Source organism: Sabethes cyaneus, chromosome 2 (genome assembly GCF_943734655.1).
Source record: "Sabethes cyaneus chromosome 2, idSabCyanKW18_F2, whole genome shotgun sequence".
Lineage (NCBI taxonomy): Eukaryota > Metazoa > Arthropoda > Insecta > Diptera > Culicidae > Sabethes > Sabethes cyaneus.
The window spans coordinates 48,866,923-48,892,016 of record NC_071354.1 but is presented as its reverse complement, the minus strand read 5'-3'; the positions used below and the strand labels follow the sequence as shown (position 1 = coordinate 48,892,016).

Below are 25,094 nucleotides of genomic sequence, written 5' to 3'. Positions count from 1 at the left end.
AACTTAAATCAATTCAGGGTACTCCAAAATCGTGGATTTGAAACATTTCAACAGTTTAGCCGAGTCCGATATTGTTACTGTAAGCGTACCGGATCGATTCGCACTGCGCTTGTGATGAACAAATGCTATCAGTAAATGTAAACTGTAATTGTCCCAATTTTTTAAATTAATTTATTAATTTATTAAAATATTTAAAAAAAAATAAATTTTGAACGATTGTGACTAGACCACATAGTTGATGTGGGTCCACATTGAGCAGTTTTAAAACTTTGAATATTAACTCCTCTTATTACCTGTTTTGGTTGCCTGAAAAGGGCCGTTTGGCCTGAACGTGGTCATATTTCGGGTTGACTATTGTACACGTGTGAAAAATATACACCTTGTCACGACAAGGTTTCAATTTTTCTTCTACCGTAGCTTCTCTCGATAATTTTTGAATCATATTGACCCCAAACCCCATATTTCCCTGAGTCAGAGTGGACTCTGAGAAAAAAATACTTGAGTGGATGGGCCCACTTTAAAATGTTCACAAATTCTGGTAATGATCATCCACACAAAATCCCTTAGAAAAGGGCCCAATTTAAATGTGATCTGATTTTATAGAAACGTGGTGAGTTTGTTCTTTTTTGAAAAATCTTTAGTCAGTCAAATATCTTTTCTTAAAAGCTCATTATAATACCTTTCGTTTAGAACCAAAACTACTTAATCGGTTCAGTGTCTCAAGAGTAACGAATTTTTGAAGTAAGAAAGGTCATGCCGATTTTTCACCCTTACCCAGAAAAAGGTCACCGTAAGCGTTAGTTAAAAAAACACGAGTCGTAAATTTTTGGAAAAAGAATAAATTTCCCGAATTTCAATTCTTAACCGATATGCGATCTGTTTTTTGAGGTTAGGTTGGTAAACCTTGTCTTCCTAAGTGTCATTTTTTTAATTTTGGACAAAATGACGGCCAGAAAACGCTCAAATGCCGAATTCGACAAAGGGTCCAAACTCTTCTTCCGGGGTCAATACGCATCAAAAGATCATGATAAAAACCAGGACAAAAAATTGCATTTCATTTCATTTTTGAAATCATAACTTTTACCCAATTCCAAAATTTTGGTATGAAATGACCTGAATTAAAGAATAGCACTTTCTGTAATTGCAAATAAATTCAAAGTTTAAATTGATGTATTTTGTTTTTTTTTTAATAAATTTTTACTCGTTTTATTGTATAAACATGTATTAAAATTAGTATATTGTTATGTTTTTGTTCTCAAAGGTTAATCACAATTCACTCAAAACGACACCACAAAGGTTCCCGAGAATTCAGACTATTCTCTGAATACAATAATTTTTTAACAATAAATGTTAATATGCATATAAGTAATTCTATACTGAGTGTCAACGCGAATATAAGCAAGAAATTCATCAAACAATCTCCTTCACTTTCTAGGTTTCAGCTCAAGCCACACCCCATCCTTCGCCTTCACTACTACGATACTCTCCACCAATCGGAGAGGAATCACAGTCTTTTCGGTGCGCTCAAACGTAAAATTTTTCAACAAATTATAAACGACAGCCTTCAACTCCATCAGGGCGAACCGCGATCCGATGCAGTTCCGCGGACCAACCCCGAACGGCATGTAGGCTGCCGGATTAATGTTGGCTCTGTTCTCCTCGCTGAAACGTTCCGGATCGAACTTGTACGGGTTCGGGAAGTACTTCGGATCGTGGTGGAAGGCCGTTATCGGAAACCACAGCGTTTGCCCTTTATCGATCTTCACCGGGGTGCCCTCGCCATCATCGTACACGTAGCTCTTAACGCAATACCGGTCGATAACCGGCGCCGCGGGCCACATTCGGAGCGTTTCCGACACGACCATATCCATGTATTGCATCTTCTGCAGGGCTTCGAAAGTTAGCGGTTTTCCCGAGAGTTGCTTATCTGTTTCCATGATTTCTTCGTACAGCTTCTGCTGTACGTCCGGATTCGCTAGCAGTTCGTAGCATACGAATGTTAGACTGGTGGATATGCTTTCGAATCCGGCCAGGAAAAATAGGAAACACTGGGCTATCAGTTCGTTTTCGGTCCATACGCGGTTGTTTGACAATTTTTTCGGACTAGCCTCGTCGACAGCTGCAAAGCCAACGTTCTTCGTTTCGGGTTCCTCATTCTGATGCTGCAGAACACCCTTACGAACCTGCATCAGCATCTGGATAATATCATTTCGCACAATTCCGTGCGCTTCACGCTGTTGCATGTTGTCGATAATCATTTGTTTAAAATAAGCAAGCAGCTCCGGGCTCGAAATGTCAATCTTCAGCCACCTGGCCACCGAAGGGGCCATCCGAAACAAAACCACCTTCACCATCGTCATTGGTGTCGTGAAGTTCAACAGTTCTTTTCCTTTGACGTAGAAATCGTTCTCCCGCTCCCGTAGCGAGTCGACTTTAATACCGAATGCCACGGAAGCAATCACATCGTTACCAAAGCGCGTGAAGACATCCTTCATTTCGAACTCCAACCGCTTTCCGGCCTTGGCTTCCGCGAGGAAAAACTCCGCCGCCGACTCGGCACACGTGGACACCAGCTCGAACATTTGCCGTATCTTTGCACCGGTAAAGGCAGGGCTGAGCGTCGTCCGCATGTCCCGCCACTTTTGGCCTCGCATCGCAAACAGAGAATTACCGAACAGACTGTCGCCGCCGATGTCCTCAACATCGCCGCCGGTAAACAACGGCGTATGATCGGGGAAATGGTCGAAATCTTTCACCCCAACCTGTTTGATCGCATCCGGGTCGCGGATCATCATCACCGGCTTGAGGAAATCGAACATTCCGATGATTCTAGATGGATGATAAAAATTCGGTTAAAGTTTATTCAAAATAGGTTCAAATCACTTACTTGGATTCCGGGTACTCATCGTACATGTACTGAAGGTGTTGCATAAGATTGATTCGCTTGAATATCACTGGGCCCACATTGCCAAGCAGAAACGTTGGTTTTATGTATGGTATTTTACGGTCCTCGAAGAATCGGTAATTTCCGGCGAGGTACAGGTAGATAAGCACGACTATGCCCACTAGGGCCAACACTATGATGGGATCCATTTGACTTTGAAGGAAAAAAAATGCGAAAATGTGTCGTGTTGGTACAAATGCTCGATTGTCACTAATTAACACTAATCTGTGTTTGACTGGAAATAAAAGAAACGAGTAAATAAATCGATGATAAGCGACAGCTCTCTCACTTGAGTCAAGGGTTAACGAAGACGACACTAGGTATGGGGGCCTATTTCGGACTGAATTTCATTGAAACGATAACGATACGATAAGATAGCAAACAAATTATCTATTATCTTCTATTTATATAAGAGGCTTGTCTGTAGCCAAAACCAGGTCTCTGACAGGACGTCATAAAAGGCTTATCGGTAATTAAAAACAGGCCCCGGACAGGATGTCATGTTTTCGTAGCAATGAGTTCTTTTCTCAGTCACCTCCCTGGTCGACTGCTAGAACTGGTAGAGTAGACTGCTGGACTGGACTGCTCAACTATAATAATAATTCCCTTTCTAAAGAGGGGAGGGGTCTCCATGAACCATAGAAAAAATGCTTGTCTCCAGAAACACCCACATGCCAAATTTTGTTCCATTTGCTTGATTAGTTCTCGAGTTATGCAGTAAATTGGTATTTCGTTTGTATGGAGCCCCCACTCTTAGTGGGGGGAGGGGTCTCTAACCATCATAAGAACCTTTCCTGGCCCCAAAAACCCCTACATACAAATTTTCACGCCGATCGGTTCAGTAGTTTTATAGTTCTATTTTATTTCGATTCTACAAGGAACATACATACAGACAGGTAGACAGACAGAAATCCATTTTTGTAGGTATAGATTCTTTTCCGTGTCACCCTTACTGGTGGATCAAATATAATAATTTAGATGGGTGGCATCTTAAATAAATTGAAAAATAAAATTTTCAGTTGTTATAACTTTGAATAATTCATCACTTGTGGACAGCAACAATTTCATTATTCTTTTTTTATCGTCAACTTTAGTTCATTTTCGTTCCCAGTTTAAGCGTTTTTCTGGTTTCAGGTGGGTTGTTTGTCATGAACGTCGAGAGGTGATCAAGTTCTCTGGGTACATCATCTGGCTGTTTGTTGTCCTTAGTAGTATTACTGTAAAGTCGTACTCCTCTAAATCTCAACGTATTTTAGTCAATTTTGAAGTGGAATATTTCAGATACACTAACGGTCTGTGGTCTATTCTTACTATAAATTTTCTTCCATATAAGTATGGTTTAAAGCAATTAGCAAATAGCTACAAAAGGCTAGAAACCGTCTGACTTCGTCTGCGTTCGTAGGTCCTGGGTAATTCACAATTGCGCTACACTTGGAATCATTAGGCAACATACCTTGATCCTTAATTTTATGACCAAGATAAGTTATTACTGATGTACAGAAAAATTTTCATTTTTGAGCCTTTGAATTTCAAATTATAGTGTCTCAAACGAGTCCCAAGATCTGCTTTAAATTTGAAAGGCGGTGATTGACTGAACGTCCCATTACTACGCTGCCGTAAATGTAAATAAAAGCTAACTCTGAGGTTACACCTGCCATTGCAGTGGCCATCATTCTCTGAAAACTGTTTAGGCTAATATTTAAACCAAACGGTAATCTAGTAAATTGGTAATTGGTCATTTTTGGCGGAAAATGCGGTTAATTTTCTGGATTCCACATCCAGAGGAATTAAATGAAAGTCAAACATCAAATCTAAAGTTGTAAAAATTTTGCCCTGTCTAGTTGGTCTAAAATGTCGTCAATTCTAGGTAGCGGGAATTTGTCTGCAACAATTTTTTTGTTTAGCTGTCTAAAGTGTAGAGCTAATGAGCGTGTAGGGCACTTTTTCTCTACATATTTGTGTTGGTAAGAGGATGCTTATCAACTTCCCAAGTAGCACTTGTAACTAATCAATAAAATAAAAAAATACAAAAAGGTTGCACAGCAGTTACATTTAGGATACTTGTAACGAGTTAGGTTACATAAAATTAAAAATAGTTACTTTTTAGTTTTCTAGTGACAAAAATCTCAAAATGTTACCAGGTAGTTACCAAATGACCAAATTGAAACCTTTTTTTCGAACTGTCAACAACTTGGTCGTCGCAAAACAGTCACCTTTCAGTTACGAGTTACCAAATAGTTATCAAGTGACACAAATGAAACCTTTTTCCAAACTGTCATCAACTTGCTGGTCGCAAAACAGTTAATTTTCCGTTACGAGCAGTTACGAAGTCAAAAAAAGTCGGCTAGTAACATTTTCGCAACAATTTGTTCACTGTTCCTTGTAAACACAACGGATTAAGGAAAAACTAGACCTGAAGAATATTGCTAATGGTAAAGATAAAGAATTGGTACACGGGTTGTGAAATGCTCTTGTAAATGCGTTTATTTACTTAATTGATGGTACTTGGAATCTTCTCCGCCCAGACATTGATATTAAGTAAACAAATGATGATTATTCTCAAACGTCAAAACGATCAAGTTACATCGAAGCGAAACCGGCAATGAAAATAGGTTACAGTGTAACTTAGAAATGACGACATAAGAAATAAGTGACTACAACAGATTTAATATTGGTTACCGTATAACCGATACCGTAACCAGGTCGAAGGCTAAGGTTACGTACAACTAGAATGTAACTGAAATGTAACCTTCTATGATTAACACTGGTGGTAACTGTTTTATTCAAACTGAAACTATTCTTTGATATTAAATTAACACTTTCTTTTCACAACAATCACTAAAAAATACCTTTTCCCGATATCAACAATGTGAACAATGAACAATGGCTGCTTAAAATCATTTCATGCCATATGCCGAAAACGATACAAAACTTCAAGGACGATGGTGTAGTAGTTAGAACCAAAGGCAAAATGGCTATGAATTTTACTGTGATAGAAGTGATAGCGAAAACAACTTGATTTTTAATGGTTTCTAGGTGAATGCTCCACTAATTCATTATTGCTAAGAATAAATTTAAAAAATCAAAAAATTAATATTTAAATTTTTATATTTGATTTACAAAACATCAATTTTTCAAAGAAGTAAGTAACGAAAAGCTATATTAAATAAGAGCGCGTGAATTTTTCAAAGCTAGAATCATGCATTTCACCATAAATTTGAAACTGCATTAAAATTTGTGTTGAAATAATAATTTATACACTCTTCTATATTCAACAGTTAAATTTACTGCTTGACGTTGACAGCCATAGATTGAAATAATAAACCTGCTACATTTTCGCTATGCAATAAAAGTTACAAGATAACTAATTTGCCACCAATTGAAAGTCAATTTACAGTTTATGTGTAACTTCAATAGTAACCATTTTGTAACTATACATGTTACATATTGGTTATTGAGTAACTGTTAATGCAACCAGATTTAGTTACATAAGTTGCGCTATTTCGGTTACACAACTGTTATATTTTTGGTTACTGTAACCGAAGTTTTACATTTAAATTTGTCGCATATCAGCCGCTGCGACTCAATTGTTACAACGTGTGCTACTTGGGTTATGGGCTAGATGCTTCAAGCAATGCTTTATTGGTTTCACTATTTCCGGTTTTTGCTGTCAGGTATTATGAGACAACTAGCAATGTGTAATTATCTAGGTCTTCATAAAAACCGCCAAGAATTTGAAATTGTTTCGCAATGCTCAATGTTCTTCATTTAGTTGTAAAAACTTTGGCCACAAAATTTTTTCGATGCCGTGACAATTACGCGGATTTAAATTCGTGTCAACAGTTTAGAAAAGTGGTTTGTATTGTAATTTACAATAATATTTGACTCAGGCGAAGAGCAGAATATAGGAGTCCCTGGAGGTGGTGGCCGGACGCCCAGATACGTTAGTTGCATGATTTTTATTGTGACGGTAAAACGGTTACATACCCATTTCCCATTTTTGGGCTGTAAAACCCACAGACAATTACGTTTATACAAAAAGTTTGACTTGGGGTAATGTCGTTAGCGTCGGGCCACCATGATTTTTTCAGTTTTAGTAATTCGTGGTATCTAATACCAAGCATTGTAAAACTTTTTACTGTGACAGCTAACTTTTCACAGTATTGTGAGTTTCAATCGTGTATTCAAAATACGCGTACCGAATTCAGTGATTGAATCGTACAAAAAAAGTTTTCCAAGCACAATAAACTATTCTTCAAGAAATGATTCATGAAATGCAATTATCGAGATAAATATTGAAAATGTATGAAGTATGTTGTGCTCCATACGAAGGCTATTGAAAAATCCCCTCCAGTAAGATGTTTGCAGAGGTGGGCACAATTCCGCTAATCCGCTAACAGCTAATTAGCTCAGCTAACATTTTGGTTAGCGGTTAGCGTTTTCGCTAATTTTTATAACCGTTAGCGTTTTTGTTAGCTTCCGCTAAATTTGTGTACCGCTAAATAAACCGCTAACTTTTTTTGGCAGAAGGAAAATTTGTGAGAAATATCGCACAGGCTTCGGTCGAAGGATTCCAAATTCTAAACTTTTGTACGTACTTTACCAGCCAAGAGCCGGTGTGGCTCTTACCGTATCAAGAATTCCTCTCCATTGTACTTCTAGGTCCTAGGCTACTCGTTTACAATTTGTACAATTTACAATTTGTCGCGTCTCGGCACATGCAAGTCGGCTTCAACCTGGTCAAACCATCTAACTCGTTTGGCCCCTCTATTCTTGTTGCCGGTGGGGCTCTTGAAGAGAACGGATTTTACTGAACAGTCGTTCAGTATCCTTGCGATGTGGCCGGCCCACCGCCACCGTAGTCTCCCAACTTTTTCCAAATAGTGTCTACAACTCATGGCTCATACGCCTATGCCACTCTCCGCTGTCGGTTTGTACTCCGCCAAAAATAGTCCGCAACATCTTTCGTTCAAATACGGCAAGTGCACTTCCATAAACAAAGTTGCTGTCTCAAGTCCGTAGAGGACTACTTTTGTACGCGGACTCAAATAAATCGATATTTAAAAACTTCGAGGCCTCTTACATTCACTGAAAACATCAAGGGAGATTTTTCGATTTTCTCGGACATCACTAGTTTTATAAATTCATGAGTGTTGGGCCAAATTTCAACGCAATAAAGTTTTCACAACAACCAAGTAAAATTATTATCTACAAAATATTTTTTTACAAATTTTCTACCTTCTGATTCTTATTCCTTTTATTCTGATTTCATTGTATTTTTACTAAAAACTTGAAATTTTATTACTAGATACGCCTCTACTGGTACGCTTACCGGTAATGCTCAAGTGTAAACCAACAAAATGTAAGTAACTTTCTATAAAACAATCCAGAGAAAATATTATTTGGAAAGCATTTACATAAATTTTCACAGCGATGGAAAACTCCAATAAAAAATCGAGAAATCTATGTCATGGAACATGGAAATGTTTTGTACCCTTTTAATGTGATAATATGCTAAGCGATAATGTTCTTTAAACATTTTTCATGAATGCCTGCAATTCTTTGCACGGAATTATCTCAGGTATTTTTTCTTAGACCTTTGAAACAAAAATTTTCTTTTATTGCCGAAATCAGCGCTTATCAAAGTAATGCTGATTCTACAGTGGTTAGCGTTAGCTTCCGCTAAATTATTGGTTGATTTAGCGGTTAGCGGTTATCGAAGCTAACGTTTTGATTTAGCGGATTAGCTGTTAGCGAAGCTAAAATTTCGGTTAGCGGTGCCCACCTCTGGATGTTTGGGTAGGGTAAGGCGAAATACTGCAAAAGCGCTTATTGTAAAGGTCGGGCCACTTGTGTAGTCACGGTTGGGCCACCATAATTTTAAGCGCAGAAGCGCATTATTCGCTAGAGAACGTCAGTAATGTGAAATGTGATGAAATAATGCAAAACCAATGCGCTAAAAACCTAGATTGTTCTTGTTTTTTCATTGTAGTACTGTGGCCCCCGTTCGTTTGAACGATTCCTCATGCAAACTAACGGGGTTAGTTTTTAATTTGAACAACTGGTAACCCTAAATATGCTGAAACTTGTGTGAACTGGTGGCCCTGCTCTTTGTTATTGTTTTGGTGGTTTGATTCAGTTGGCAGTTGCAAGCAGCGAATATTTCAATCTCCGATCGGATTTCTACTATAATCGTTGGGAAAACGTAATATGAAACAGATTTAACACGCTAGATCAGCGTGTTTATGTGTATTGTCTGCATAAGCAAATGATGTCATATTGAGTATGACATTTGAACCATTTTTAATTTGCACGTCGTGCAAACCAACGGGGTTCAAATTAAAAAGTGTTCAGACTAAAAACGGTCAAAGGAACGGGGGTCCACGGTAGTACACTTCGGAAAAGGCGATTGTAGAAATATTTATTTTACAAGATCGTCAAAAATTCGCAAAAACGTAATTAAAAATAGGATTTTTGTACTTATATGGGTCGTTTTCCACAAAATTTATTTTTTTCATGTCCCTACATAGAATTTCAATACGTATTTCTTAAATTTTCGACGGTGGCCCAACCTATACAACATAGCCCGACTATGACAACATTATTTATCTTCACGTAAGTGCCAATAACTTGATTATTTTTCAAGCAATCAGACTTTCCAGCTATATTCCTTACTCTTAGACCTTTGCAACGATGTATTCAGATAACCGGAATTCCTTTTGAAACGAAAATTATGGGCGAATGCCAAAAGGTGGCCCAACCACGAGGACATTCCCCTATATTCGACAAATTATTTTTTTGCTCCCCGATTTTTCATGCCAATTTCAAAGGGCGCGGGATGACAAAAAGTTGGTGAAAAAAAATTTGCAAGGGCCTTACGTCAAACTGACAACCGGACAGCTTGATTCATCTGCTCGACTTAACTGCTCGTCTTAGCCACTCGACCCAACTGCTTGACCTAACTGTTCGTTTCGATTGCTCGACTCAACTGCGCGATTCTACTGCTCGACTGCTCGATTTCACTGCGAAACTTAACTACTCGACTGGACTACTCGACTGAACTGCTCGATTCTACTGCTTGATTCAACTGCTCGATTCTGCTGCTCGACTCAACTGCTCGATTTCACTGCGAAACTTAACTGCTCGACTAAACCAGTGAACTTGACCCGACTGCTTGACCAAACTGCATGATTCAACTGCTCGACTCAACGTTTCACTGGAGTACTCGACTCAAATGCACGATTAAACTGTTCGACTGGACAGCTGGATTCAACTGCTCGACTTGACTGCTCGGTTCAACTGCTCGACTGGGCTGCTAGATTTCACTGCTCGACTAAACTACTCGATTCAACTGCTCGACTGGACTACTCGACTCGACTACTCGTTTAAACTGTTCGTCTGGACTCCTCGATTAAACTGCTCGATCCAACTGCTTGACTCGGCTTAATGTTAATGAGTTGTTGACAGCAAACGAGTTAATGACAGCAAACGATTAAGAATTTTCTAAGCAGCATTTTACTCTAATCAGACTACATGAATATAGAATGCAAACAGCCAGAGTTAGGGCATCTTCCACGGTGATCCAAATCCTGGTTTTGGTCCAAATTTTTTACACCAAACAGAAAAACGTTTCCCCACCGGTGTTTAAAATCTAATTTTTTTAACCGGAGCGAAGTTGTAAATTTTTTACAAGTCGTATAACTTCTGGTCTATTTCTGACTCAATTTAGATCAGCGAGAAGATCGTTTTAAATTTTGCAGGTACGGGGAAGTGACATTTGGCAGGAAAAAACAACAACAAAAGTGATAAAGCTTATAAAGCTATCGCCATTTCTTCAGCAGACTGATAGTGAAATACATTCATCAATCCATCTTAAACTAAAGGCCATCTTAAAAAAAGGGCTTCGAATTCATCGCTAGGAGTTGAATATGCATTTAACATATCTAGCATAAACAAACGAAAAAGCGAAAGCGAACCATCCTTTGGTTTATTTACTCGCATTTGGGTGGTTGGGGATAAGCGGAACCCATACAAGTTTATAGTACTCGACTGAAGCTTTAAGACGAAGCACCGATTTCATAAACCCGCTTGGCCCATTGTACCCCATAGTCTCGTGAATCTACGGAAATTTAAAGCTTGAATATATGATAACTTAGAAAGTATAAATCCCAGAGATTTGCGGTCTTCTGCAATAACGTGTGTTTTGAGAGATTCGATAATTGCCTAGAACATTGTATTCTTGTAAAATGCAACTAACAAAATCTAAGAATGAAAAACTAGTTTTTAAAGAAATTTCAAAGAATATGCCCTATAGTGCAGCACTCGATAAAGATAGAATTTTTATTTCTTCAGCAAAGTTGCTTGTTTTTACAATATTTACAACTTTGCCGAAGAAACTTTGTCTATATTTCCTAACACAAAATAGTTATTTTTTTATTTTCTTTTTATTCAGTTAAATAAAATCAAATGCAAGCATAAAAACTATTTGTTGCCGTTTCCGGCTAAGACTCTTTTGCCAAGCAACAATGTGAGTTTTATTGTACTCTTATGATAGTCTTTATGACCAATTTTGGTCTCAAATGTCATCATAAGAGTGTAATAAAACCCAAATGGCTACTTCGGTTATGTACAACATCTTAGAGCTATATTATGAAATATAAGAACTCAAAGAACTAACACAAGGATTAAACATTTATACAAACATTTATATTTTCCGGATCGTACGATTCGAGCTCAACTAGTATTGTAATATCATCGATTGAAGTTTACATGAAGTTTAATTCCTGGGTTTCAGCGAAAGCCATACACCGCCTTCCACTACTGGTCCGATTATTGTCTTTACTAGCTTCAGTGGAATTCCACACTTCTCGGATGGTTCAAAAGCGCAATGTTTCATAAGATAAAACACCATCGATTTCATCATCAGCAAGGCAAGCCGTGAGCCCATGCAATTTCTTGGTCCCACTCCGAAGGGTAGATAAGCGGCTGGGTTGATTTTCGATCGGTTTGCCTCACTGAAACGTTCCGGATCGAATTTGTACGGATCCGGATAATACTGAGGATCGTGATGTAAAGCAATGATCGGAAACCAAACGAGTACGCCCTTTTCAATTGTAGCTCTTCCACCCTGACCGTCGTCATACACGTAGTCTTTCTCGCAATATCTGTCGACAAATGGATTCGGTGCCCATAGGCGAAGCGATTCGGAAACGACCATATCCAAGTATTGCATTTTCTGTAGCACCTCATAGGATAGTGGCTTTCCGTTTAGTGACTCCTCGGTAGAAACAATTTCTTCATACAGTCTCTGCTGTATTGCTGGATGCAACGCAAGTTCATAACTTAGAAACATCAACGCATTACCGATGGTTTCGAAGGCTCCGATGAAGAACAGAAAACACTGTGCTATCAATTCGTTATCGGTCCACAATCGACTGTGCGCTTTTTTACCAACCGAAGACTCTTCGACGGTTGCAAAGCCAGCATCCTTTACGTCCACTTCGTCAGTCCACTGCTGTTCAGTTGCCTTTCGAGCTTGCATCAGCATATGAATCATATCGTTACGAACAATGCCTTGCGCTTCCCGTTGATTCATGTTATCAGTTATCATCTTTTTAAAGGCCTCCAACAATTCCGTATTAAAAATCTCAACCTTCAACCGCCTCGCCGTTTCCGGAGAAAAACGAAACAACAACGCCTTAGCAATTGTCGTAAGCTTCCCAAAATCCAGCAGCCCTTTCCCTTTCACGAAAAACTCATTCTCCGGTTCGCGAAAAGAATCAACCTGCACTCCGAAAGCCACGGAAGCAATCACATCATTACTAAACCGAGCAAACACCTCCTTCATATCGTAATCAACCCTCACGCCAGCTTTCGTCTCATCCATCATGCAACGAACGGCCGACTCGGCACAGCCGAACACCATCGGGAACATTTGCCTCATCTTGCTACCGGTATAGGCCGGACTTAGGGTCGCTCGCATGTGACGCCACTTTTGACCGCGCAATGCAATCAGAACGTTCGGCAAGATGCTATCGCCACCAGGGTCCTTCACATCCGGACCGGTAAAAATCGGCATACGATCAGCGAAGTGGTCGAAATCCTTCACCGCTACCAGCTTGATCAGGTCCGGATCGCGAATCATCAGCACGGGCTGCAGAAACTCGAACATACCGACCACCCTGCGGAAGGGTTAATGTGTTATTTTTCAATTTGCCAAATCTTCGTTCAAAAGAGAAACTTACTTTGACTTTGGGTGGGCATTATAGATGTCCTTTAAATTTTCGAACAGATCACGTTTTTTCAGGAGGATGGGTCCACCGTTGCCGAGAAAAAATACGGGCTTTACGAACGGTATGTTTCGTTGTGCAAAATATTTGTATTTTCGATTAACGTAGATATAGACGAGCAATCCAATACAACCGATAAGGGTTGCTGCCACCGCGAACGAATTCATCCCGGTATCCTGCGAGAGAATTGAAGTTCTACTTTAAATTTTGGTATCGTCCGTTGCCGGGTAAATCTGTGCAAAGTTTTGTGCCGATATAGTTCAGTGCGAAAACTTAATGAAATTTTGGAATCTACCCAGGTTAAAATGTCCGATCCAATCCTTTTAATAGCACAAAAGCAAAAAAAACAACATGATATTCTTCCTAAACAATCAAAACAATTATCTAATGTTCATGCTTATGCTTATCATACAATCATGGGTTTTCGTTCCTTCAACAATCTCACAATTAAAAATGTGAGTTTTATTGCATAGTTATAACGGTTTTTATTGCCAAAATTGTAATAAAAACCATCATAAGCGTGTAATAAAACTTAAATTGTTATTTAGACCGTTCCATTGCATAACCGTTCTCTACCAAAAGCTTCTAATAAAATCAAATCTTGAAAAAAATCAAATATAAGTGATAACGCAAATTGAGATGTCGTGAAGAAAATTACTTAAAAGATTACAACTAAATCTGTAGTGATATTCATCACAAGCTGATAAACGAAAAAAAAAGAAAAGATGATAAAAAATCGACTAAGAGGCGGTAACATGACAACCAAAACAGTAACGAAAAAGGCAAAAGCCGCCGAAAACAAGCGATAAAAAAATGCCAGAACAAGTGTCAAAAAACGACAACAATACGATGGAAAAATGACGAAAAAATCATGGAAATACAACAAAAATACGACAGAGACGACAAAAAGACGAAGGAAAGGCAAAAAAAGAGATAACGAAAAGGCACCCTAAAGGCAACGATAATACGATGAATAGACTACGATAAGATGGAGAAAAGGCGTGAAAAGACAGTAAATATACGACAAAAGGACGACGAACAGTGAAAGTGAAAAGACAACGAGATGACGCAAATAAAAGCAACGTAAGAGTGAAGACAAGTAGGTGAAAAGTCGATAAAGAAAAGGTGAAAGAGGACAAAAATATGGTAAAAAGACGTTTTTTCGACAACAAAAATTTAAAAAACGGTACAAAACTACTAAAAGACTATAAAGCCCGAAAAGGCAATGAAGAGATAATAAAAAAGACAGCAAAATAACGATAAGAAATGGCAAAACAGACTGCAAATGATAACGCATTCAAACCAAAAACGTCACAAAAGACGATAAAAAATGACAAGAAAACGCAGAAAAGAAACAACAAGACGATGTAAAGATGTCAGAACAGCCAGATAAAAGTTAAAAGTGACGACAACAAAAGCAGACACAATAAGAGAAAGAACTGATAATACGAAAATGAACAACTGGATAGAAAACCGAAAAAAGACGAAAAGCGGGACCGAAAAAAAGACAAAAGTCGAAACGGCAGACAGAAAACATGAAAAAACGTGGCATTAAAAGAAGCAATACGGGTCTGAAAACGAGGAAAAAGGACGAAAAATGGAAAACATCAACACTCAGCAGAAAATGAAAAATGAGACAGAAAAATAAGAAAAGCAATTAACAAAGAGGCGTACAGAAAAAAAGAAAACTAGACGAGATGAAAGATGGAGAACGAGACAAGAAAGGGAGTATCGGAACAAAGAAGAAGGAAAACCAAATGGGAAAAGAAGAGAAACAAGATTAACGGACTAAAAAACAATTTAAAACGAAAGAGAAAAACACTCTAAACGGGAGTTAAAAAAAGTCGGACAGTAAAGAGTAGCCAAAAACAGAAAAGACGAATGAACAGGGCACCTAATAGAGGAAAAATTGAAGAGACGAAAACAAAAATCGAGAAGGCTGGAAACCAAAAAGAATCATAAAAGATCATAAAAAGGGAAAAAAGTAGAAAACGGGAGGAAAAGAAGCAGAGCCGACGTTACAACGCGCGAGACCCTGCGCAGATTCAGTAGCGAGGCTCTTTTTGTATGCAACAAAGGAATTGGGTTAAACGTCCATTGTGACTGTCTTAATGATCGTCGTTTGAGGCAGGCTCCTACACAGTTCTTGAGGCAGGTTCCTGCAGGTTCTACACAGTTTACGGACTCAACTATCATTTCTCAAGACTTGTCCTGCGTTCATACCGGAAATATTCAACTCCACAGCGCGTAGGAGAAGTCATGACTAAATTGTAAATTGGTTCCCATTCCGTTATTGAAAAATTCCCGGACGGACCGAGCGAATTACGTCGAAGAGCCGCATGTAGGACGTGGGCTATTATAGTTACAGAGGGCCAAACAAAATCATCATTTTCATATTTACATCCTAGGACTTAACTAACTACTTAATTAACTACTGTACATACTTTTTAACTACCGTAGGATTTGAGTCAATGTTGCGAAACTAGCGAGAAATCAACCATACCAACCTACTCACATGACAAAGAGTATGAGAAACATAGCATTTAACACTTACGCCGCACACGCAGGCGTAAAAGAAACAGTCCCGATGCTGCGTGCAGACATTCTGCTATCCACAAACTCGCGCACGCGCATCCTCACATCGTCTTCCTGCATAGCTTATTCCCGAGTCAAAAAATTCGTGGGGAATCAGCTGCCCGTGAGGCTGGTGGGAGTACGAGCCGTTGGGAGTAATCGGTATCAGCAGATCGGGCTGCAACGACAAACGACGAGCGACAACTGTAACTGTTAACTAAACACACGCTCGCAAAAACGCGTTGCAGCATATGAAGAAATAAGAGCGGGAGTTTTAAAGGGATGCCGATGCCGGCGTGTTCGTCAGAATGAGTACGGTACGCGATGGGATTCGCAACACTGATTTGAGTAGATACACAGTAGATTTAACTGTTTAGTCTATTAGCTCCCACCAGTGACCAAAGTAAGGGGAAAGAAACTCCTTCTTGTGGACACCCTTTGACCACCGAAATCGTGACCGATGTATTTATCAATTATGATGGGCTTTCTCTACTCGAAAGCATTGCTTAAATCCAGCACATTGTAGTGTGGTCAATTCTATTTTGAAAGAGAACTGTAATCATTGAAACGAAAGACGTGTAATCGAAAGCTCCTAAAATATCAGGGGAAGCAAAAAGTGCCGTTTTTTTGAAATTTGAGCGTTTTCTCAATTAACGATTTACCGTGTTGGTATCTATGTTAATCCTCATCTATGTTAATCCGAATCCCCATCTATGTTAATCCTCCAAACTTTAAAAACTCATTGCGAGTATAGTTGTCTGATATTTTTTGCATCAACCCGGCTATGAAAGGAGGGAGGTCGTGGAAAAGAACTTAGAGACTGGACAGAAAAAGACGAAGAACGAAAAAAGTAGACAAATAAGAAAAAAGAAAAAAAAGCTATAAAAAGCGTAGAAAACGAGAAAAATCGAGCATAAGCTATGGGTAGAAAAGAAGGATAAACGGGACAAAATAATAGAAAAATACGGGAAAGAAAAAAAAAGAAAATACGGGAACAGGAAAATCGAGACGCGGGTGCAGAAAATGAAGAAAAACGAAATATGAAGGCCAGCCGGTGAAGTACAAGACAATTGTGGAGCTCCTTCAGTCGAAATATGTACATGCGACGAGTAGCTTGTTAGTATCGTACATCGGGACCAACTAAAAGGCTCAAAAGGGATAAAACGGAAAAGAAGAACAGAACGTAACAGAAAGTGGAAAAAGCAGGACATAGTAAGAGGAAGAGCGTATAATCCGAAAATGAACAATTGGATAGAAAAACGAAAAAAATGAAAAGCCGGACCGGAAAAAAGAAAAAAGTTAAAACGTCAGACAGAAAAAGAAAAAAAAAACGGATCTGAAAAGGATGAAAAATGGAATAAAAAAGACGCAAAATGGTACAGGAATAGAAAAAGAAAAGGAATAAAGAAAGATGCAGACAGAAAAACAGGAAAACGAAAGGGAAAAAGAGCGAGAACGAGGCCAGAAAGAGAATAGGAAACAGAAAACAAGAGAAACCAAAAGGAAATAGAAAAATGGCGGGAGACAAAACCGATATAGCAAACGAGGAACAGGGAAAAAAGTTCAAACGGACTGAAGATTTAAATTAACGGACTAAAGAATAATTTTAAAAGTCAAAGAGAAAAACACCTAAAACGAGAGTTGAAAAAGGAAAACCAAAGAGGAAAGTCGAAGACAAAAAACGAGAAGAAATTGAGACAAAAAAGGGAAAAAGAGAAGACAAAAGACGAAAAACAGGAAAGAAAACATAATAAAAACTAGTACTGAAAATACGGAACTATGAAGAAGCGACAGGAGAGAGAAAAAAAAGAAAACGAAGAAGACAAGAACGCAAGAGTGAAAACCAGCAAAACGGTACAGAAACGAAGAAAAAACGGAACAAAAAGTGAAAAAGACAGAACAGAAAAAGTATGAGAGAATAGTACCGTAGACGGAAAATGTCAATGTCTAATTTCGTGTCCATATCCGGCTTGAGCAAAAGCTTCAACTTCAAATTAGTCCAAATTCATGTCTAATTTAATGTCCTAAATCAAGCTCAATTTCAAATTCAATTACATGCCCAATTTTAAGCCCAATTTCAAGTCTCAATTAATTCCAAGGTTCAAATTTAAATCAAATATAACTTAGATTTCAAGTCGTATTTTAAGTCGATTTTCAAGTCTAATTTCTACCTCTGGGCCAATTTAAATCCAATTTATGTCGTCCGCCCAGTTAACTTCGAGGTACGATGCTGGTCTAACGCAGCAAATGCCGTCTTTTTGACAATGATCATATAAAACCATTTTATTTATCAAGCATTTTCATTCGTCTATGGTTTTACCGATCCATATCTTTTCATTTACTTAACTATGTTCGTACCAAACCATACACTTCATTCAACAATTCATCTATGGTCGTACCGAACCATATAGATCATTCAACAACGATCTTATCGCATCATTTAACCCTAGAGCGGTCGCGCTAGTGTACTGAGTACACGCGTTTTCGAAAAACGCGATAAAATCATCCAAATTTTAATTAAATCACACCAGGTTTTGGTTGTATTCGAAGATCTACTCTTCCTCTTTCTAATGATGCCAAAATATAGCAAAAAGAAATAAAAATAGTGGTCGAAAATTGTTTGTAAAAATAGTGTGTCTGCGCACGTGTACTCAGTACACCAGCGCGACCACTAACGTAACTTTTTTGAAATGAAAAAAGTTACACAAGCGGTCGCGTCGTGTACTGAGTACACGGCGGGTAATAGCTCAAGTTTGTGAAGAGATAGAAGGTTGCGACTTTCGACAAAGTTGCTTATTAAGTTAATACACATCTGGTGACATACAATAAAGTTCGGAACTGATTCGCTAGATGGCGCTAATAATGAAGAAATTAAATTCATTTAGGAATATTTTATAACCGTAATGAGCTAGAAGGTTGCTATTTACTACAAAGTTGTTTGTAAAGCCAATACGCATTTGGTAACGAACATTGAAGTTTGGAACTAGTCCGCTAGATGGAGTATACGGTGAAATTCAATTCATTTGGCGATATTTCCGAACCATGACGAGATAGAAGGTTGATGTCTTCGACAAAGTTGTTTATTAGGCCAAGATACTTCCGATGATGGTGAATAAAATTTGAAATTAAGTCAGTAATAGGTGGAGATGATGAGAAAATCAAATTATTTTCGGAATATTGCGAAACCATGATGACATAGTAACACTGCTGTTCGCTACAAAGTGGTTTCTGTAGTCAAAACACGTTACATAACGCATGGCTGTCTTTTTCATCATTGATTGTCAATTCCAGTCAATCAACAGCTATTTTTATGGTTTCCTGACAGAAGAAATTGATACGTATTGCTTCAACTTTTATCAAAAGACAAGATAAAGAGCACAGATTGATCAAAATGCTTTTGACGAAACAATTTCGTCGTCTACATCGTCTAGCCAGAAAGATCACCAGGAAAGGATTCCTGGGAACCCGTGCTGCGTTTCCATCACATTGTTCAAGAATATTTTAGAGAGTGTTTGAGTCCCTATTCTTCCCAGGGTTGCTAATAGGTTTAATCGAATATCTGGCAAACAAGAATAAATGTCTGGCCAAAATCTGGCTATCAATTTGCCCGAAACGTTCGGTGGGGAAACGTCTTGCCAGTTTTGTTCAACGCAGATACAAAATGTTGTCTGAAATTAGGAGTGATGACTCTTTTGCAGAACGGAGAAACAGAAATCTGGCAAAAATCTGGGACATTACCAAATATCTGGAAGATTTTGAACTTTGTCTGGCATGCAATAAAAAATCTGGTAAAATTTAGATTTATCAGCAAAGCAAAACCATGGGTATATAAACGTACTTCAGAACTTGACCCTTCTTTATCGATAGACTTCGCTGCCGGTTATTAGAGTACAGGAAAATCACGGGGCTAGTGCAAAGATCCTATTAACTCTGTAGCGGCACCGCCCAGTCTAGACTCGAACATACGACGACTGGCTTGTTGGGCCAGCATCGTACCCCGGAGCTAACTTGGCGGGCAGGCTTAATGACAACGTTGATGCTTGCAATTATTAACGTGTTCGTGATGATAAAACTAAAACTATTTGTTTTGCTAACGCGACAACACGACTGAAGTGCACTATGGATACTCATTTGTATACAGCTAGCTTTTTTTTGGGCTCGAATACTTTACTCTTTCCTTGTATTACGTGTGTGTTATGTCCTGTATGATATAAGTAACCGTAATAAGAATATTATAGGATTGTTTGGAATCTAATGCACATTTTTCATTCTCATTATCATAGAAGGAAATAAAACAAACAAATGCTCGTTTTGTATTGTTTTATGGTAAGTGTCAACATAATTCTAACCTTCTAATGTTTAAAGCATTACCTCAACATACCATAGCAAACTTGCCTAATAACATACTCATTATAAAACTGTACACCTGATTGTTATATAACTAATGTGAGTAATTAATAAATTGATATAAATAAAAGTATCGTAAGTGTGCTACTTGGGTAAGTTAAATCAGTGTCATGTATCTCTAGGTGAGATATGTGCATTATTCAGTTCGTCAACATTGTCGATGATTCATAAACTCTGTTTTGGGAAAATCGCCAAGAGAATACTATTTGCAAACATTTTGGTGTTCTTTTCCAGACCAGATAAGCCATTTTACCGTTTATTCGACATAAGCTGAGATATCGCAAAAAGAAATATGATTTTACCAACTGCGACATCTAATGGGACAGTTCCGAATTTAACCGATCATTTTCAAATTCGTCTTGTCTAGACACATAACTTTGTCAAAAACCACAACCTTCGATCGTATCATGATCATGATCATGATACGTATCATGATGTCATGAGACATCATCATAAGATTATAATTTGACCACGTGCGCCAACTAGTGAGACAGTGAGACTAGCACCATCTATCGTATCAGTTCCGAATTTTGTTGTCCACAGTCAGATTGATCTTGTTCAGATAAACAACTTTGCCAAAGACAGCAACCTTCTATCTCTTCTCAGTCCCGAGATATTAGAGATTCTAGTATCGATATTCTAGAATCATTTATTTTGGTAGCCATTTGCGCCATCTAGCGAATCAGTTCTCAAACTTTATTGTTCGTTTCCAGATGCGTCTTAAATAGATAAACAACTTTGTCGAAAACCGCAACCTTCTATCATGCCAGTCCTGAGATATAGGAAGTATTATTCGCCGTGTACTCAGTACACGACGCGACCGCTTACGTAACTTTTTTTAACGCGACCGCTCTAGGGTTAATTCATATATGGTCGTACTGAACCATATAGATCATTCAACAATGATATCGCAATCATATCGCCCATGTCTTGAATGTTTGGCCCACCGAATGCGTCTGGCTACTCAGCAGTCAGGTCTTTAAACGTAGTCGGAATCTAGACGACACCGACGATTGCCGATACGATGATTCACCGAACCGAACAGACAGTTCGTTGCATCGGTCGCACAGTGTGTCGCTGCCGAGATGGTGTATTGCGCGAGATAAGCGATATTCTGTACCGGGGGCATTCAACCCCCACAATACATGTCATCAAGGCAGGACTACGCAACCGCCGCAAGTTTTTTTTTGGCTTATCTGTCTTGAAGCAGCAGTGGCAGCCACAACCCCAAGCTTGGTGGATATAATCGTCGTCCGACAACACTCTTTTCAAAAAAGCCATACAATTGCTGTATCTTTTATGAATTGAATGATACGCGGACGATCAAAATCCGTTCTAAATTGGAAGAGCTATAAGTGTTCAAAATCTTTCATTCGATCGTGACGGTGGCTTGAATCCAAATTTTGGATTGACACCCTGCGGTAAGACGTTATTCTACTTGATTTTTCCAGGGTAAAACATGCTTTTAAGTGGTTAATGTCCCACTTTCCATTTATGTCTTGGCACACCAAGTGCTAATGATCCACTGTTTGTCATGAACTGTACAGATCATCTGCTCTGTGCATTCGGCGACAACTCACAGATTGGATAAAATTAATTGACTGGTCAACTATGAATCAACTTTTGTGCTTTTGTGAAGGTTACATTTTATACATGCTACCAGCCACTAATTGCTTAAGAATAATTGTAAATCACATAAGATCATAAATCCCATCCCAGAAAGCAGATCTTTTTGCTTCAAAGCAGTCGCATATAAAATTGTTCACGAATTCATTCTATTTTTTTGGGACTCCCCTTATATTTGCAATGTCTCTTTGGATTGTTCTAAGCAGTTTTGCATTTTCCTATTTTATGTGAGTGAATGTACCTATAAATCTGTGTAAATTGATTTTATTTCATTGATTTAGATTACATTGGGTTTTTCATTTCCTTCGTACCTAACCCTACATTTCTCTAGGTCGTACCACTTAACAGGTTGGTTTTAGATTAACCACGATTAATGCCGGTTTTGCTCGTAATTGACGCAGTTGACGAGTAAGTTTGAAAAAAAAAATCTCAGGAAATCGAACTTCTGTTTCGCTTTATAGTAATTATTCATTTTCGCAACTGTAACTGAACAAACATTTCTATTTCAATCGTAAGCCCGATGAATCCCTTCTTAAGCTCAATCGGAATCTTGGTTTTGCCGCTCCGTTGGAAGGAGAAATTCAGCAACAAATGATAGATGAACGCTTTGAGCTCCATCAGGGCAAACCGCAGTCCAATGCAATGTCTCGGACCTATACCGAACGGTAGATAGGCATCCAAATTGATTTCGGCTTTTTTGGCATCGCTGAATCTCTCCGGATCGAAGCGTTCGGGATCGGGAAAGTACTGCGGATCGTGATGCAATCCTTGAGCAGGAAGCCAAATGCACGTTCCCTTGTCTATGGTGAACCGGGGACCTACGCCGTCATCCACCACGTAATCTTGAACACAGATCCGATCGATTGCCGGTGCTAACGGCCACATGCGAAGTGATTCTGATACGACCATGTCCATGTATTTCATACTTTGCAGCGTTTCATACGTTAGAGGTTTGCCATTCAGAGACTTTTCCGTTTCCAAGATTTCTTCGTACAGTTTTTCTTGAATTTCGGGATTCCGAATCAGTTCATAAATAAGAAAAGTGCTAGCCGTTGCCACCGTATCGAATCCACCGAACAAAAACATCATACATTCGGCAATCATTTCAGTTTCGGTTATCATTTTCGGCAGTTGAACTTTACCCTTCTCCGAGTTCTCTCGAACTTCCCTGTCCTGATGTTGTTGCAACGCTTCTCTTCTGACTCGCAGCAGCAAATCGATCATATCGTGTCGGACAATCCCTTTACTCTCACGTGTTTTTACCATATCTTTAATGAGTTCGGAAAAGTACCTCGCCTGTTCCTTATCGATCATATCGATACCCAACAGTCGGGCAAAAGTAGGAAACCACCGGAAGATCATCATTTTCAACAAAACAATCGGCCTACCGAAAACCATCATTTTACTGGCATGCCGCAAAAATTCATTCTCAGGATCTTCAAAACAATTCACTTTAACCCCAAAGGCACAGGAAGCAATCACGTCCATTGCTAGCCGCGACAGAACGTCCTTCACTTCCACCTCTATGGAACCCGTCCGTTTCAGCTCCGTTCTCAAGTGTCGAACCATCGCCTCGATGCACTCCTCCATCAGTGGAAGCATCCATCGCAGCTTACTACCGGTAAAAGCTGGACTAACCGTTGCTCGCATATGGCGCCAACGCTGTCCTTTCAGGACGAACAGGGAATTTGTGAAAAGCCCTTGCGGATTGGCGATCTCATCGCTGTTCCCGAACGCCGGTCGGTGATCCACGAAATGGTCAAAATCTTTCACACAGATTCGCTTAATCAGTTCCGGATCACGAATGACGTATATTGGGGTTGTGGTGTCGAACATTCCAAAGACCCTGTTATCGGTGGTTAAAACGTAATTGAGTTTTTTTTTGTCCGAAATTAGTACTCGATACTGGTACTTACTTTGCATTGGGAAATTTATTGTATATGGAGTGAATGAAATCCTGAAAAGTGACCTGCTTGAGCAGCAGCGGCGCTGTTGATCCCACAATTGGTTTTACGTCGAGCGAAGGAATTGGTTTGTCGCGGAAATAGTTTTTGTTTTCCGTTATACAACGATAAACATAGGCAAGAATTGAAATCAGCACTGTCAGATAGAGCAAATTTACTTCCATTTCAGTCGAGTTATGAGTTCTAACTGAACTGTGGTGGTTGCGCATCTGTACATACGGTCAACCGTATAAACGTAATTGCCATTCGTTCTCCAGTTTGACCTTTGATACTCTTTGTGGACAAACCGGGGATGATCAAATCATATAATCTAAATTTATAATAACTTAATCGTCTAAGACTGAATCTGAAAAGTTAGCCTAACGTTCCAAATTTTCCTACCAAATTTTGTCTTAAAATGATAAAAATGTTAAAAAATCGCACGCTGCTCTTAACATCAACCACACAAACACAATATCGTTGGAACACTGATTCCAAAAGCTCATCAATGATCTCATCCCGCGCCCGAGTGCAGAAATTTCACACATTTGTTTGTTTTGTTTCACTAAATATGTACTGGCCGGTCGAAGAAACCGAACAAACAAATATGCTCTAGACTAGATAATATGTTTATCAATAACCTCTGTGAATGATATGACACATACCTCACCGTTCTTCTTCTGCAGATTTAAACTGTTGATATTTTAACCAACTTCAAGCACAAATTTACACGACACTCTGATGCTGAAACGACAAAGCGTGGCGTTAGACTAACGTCGTCATCGTCATGTCCGGTACGCAGAACGTATACAGAATTCCACCCAAAATCAAGAAACGTAGTTTCTGGTTTTTAGAGGGTGATTGTGTTGAATATCATACAAACACTGAGCTAGCCAATGCGTGTGTTTACAAACAAAGAAATCCACAACAAACAGCGAGATAAATCGATAGGGCGGTTGCGTACTCTCCGCCGCGCCGGTCCAGCCACGACGGTACTCGTTAGTGCGTGTGAGGCAGTCAGTTCCGACCAACCAGCTGCTTGCTAAGTATTCATGTTAAACCGTGAATGGAGCATTAAACATGTGTTGGGTTGGGTGTGTGGGATGAAGCCATCACCGCCCGTTAACGAATATTGTCCGTCATACATGATGAGCATTCCAGTAAAAAGGTAGAAGATAGCAATTATTTCTAATGATAATTGCGTACTACGGAAGGAGAGGAAATTGATTGAAAGTACAACGATTCAAGCCCCCGTATGGCATTTAAGTACACTTTGTCTAAATTTATGGCAAAAATGTTTCTAATCCATAT

At 38.9% G+C, this 25,094-nt stretch overlaps 3 protein-coding genes across 3 annotated transcripts; all 3 read right to left on the bottom strand.

Annotated features, from left to right (window-relative positions):
- Nucleotides 1-1,363: 1,363 nt before the first annotated feature.
- Nucleotides 1,364-24,471, bottom strand: LOC128733727 (probable cytochrome P450 9f2). Its single transcript, XM_053827494.1, has 3 exons — nt 24,454-24,471; nt 2,888-3,097; nt 1,364-2,829 (listed from the first exon to the last, which is right to left on the bottom strand). Exons 2-3 carry the CDS (start codon nt 3,091-3,093, stop codon nt 1,425-1,427), a joined length of 1,611 nt encoding a protein of 536 aa, XP_053683469.1. The 5' UTR covers nt 3,094-3,097; nt 24,454-24,471; the 3' UTR covers nt 1,364-1,424.
- Nucleotides 11,721-13,400, bottom strand: LOC128735382 (probable cytochrome P450 9f2). Its single transcript, XM_053829868.1, has 2 exons — nt 13,189-13,400; nt 11,721-13,125 (listed from the first exon to the last, which is right to left on the bottom strand). The coding sequence occupies exons 1-2, from the start codon at nt 13,398-13,400 to the stop codon at nt 11,721-11,723; spliced, it is 1,617 nt and encodes a 538-aa protein (XP_053685843.1).
- Nucleotides 22,309-23,968, bottom strand: LOC128735381 (probable cytochrome P450 9f2). Its single transcript, XM_053829867.1, has 2 exons — nt 23,757-23,968; nt 22,309-23,686 (listed from the first exon to the last, which is right to left on the bottom strand). The coding sequence occupies exons 1-2, from the start codon at nt 23,966-23,968 to the stop codon at nt 22,309-22,311; spliced, it is 1,590 nt and encodes a 529-aa protein (XP_053685842.1).
- Nucleotides 24,472-25,094: the final 623 nt, after the last annotated feature.

Bases quoted from the DNA above. Each gene is read 5' to 3' on its own strand.
- LOC128733727 (XM_053827494.1), bottom strand. From the start codon at position 3,093: ATGGATCCCATCATAGTGTTGGCCCTAGTGGGCATAGTCGTGCTTATC. The intron at 2,830-2,887 runs GTAAGTGATTTG...TCATCCATCTAG, and splicing joins GATGAGTACCCGGAATCCAA to AATCATCGGAATGTTCGATT.
- LOC128735382 (XM_053829868.1), bottom strand. From the start codon at position 13,400: ATGAATTCGTTCGCGGTGGCAGCAACCCTTATCGGTTGTATTGGATTG. The intron at 13,126-13,188 runs GTAAGTTTCTCT...ACCCTTCCGCAG, and splicing joins AATGCCCACCCAAAGTCAAA to GGTGGTCGGTATGTTCGAGT.
- LOC128735381 (XM_053829867.1), bottom strand. From the start codon at position 23,968: ATGGAAGTAAATTTGCTCTATCTGACAGTGCTGATTTCAATTCTTGCC. The intron at 23,687-23,756 runs GTAAGTACCAGT...CACCGATAACAG, and splicing joins AATAAATTTCCCAATGCAAA to GGTCTTTGGAATGTTCGACA.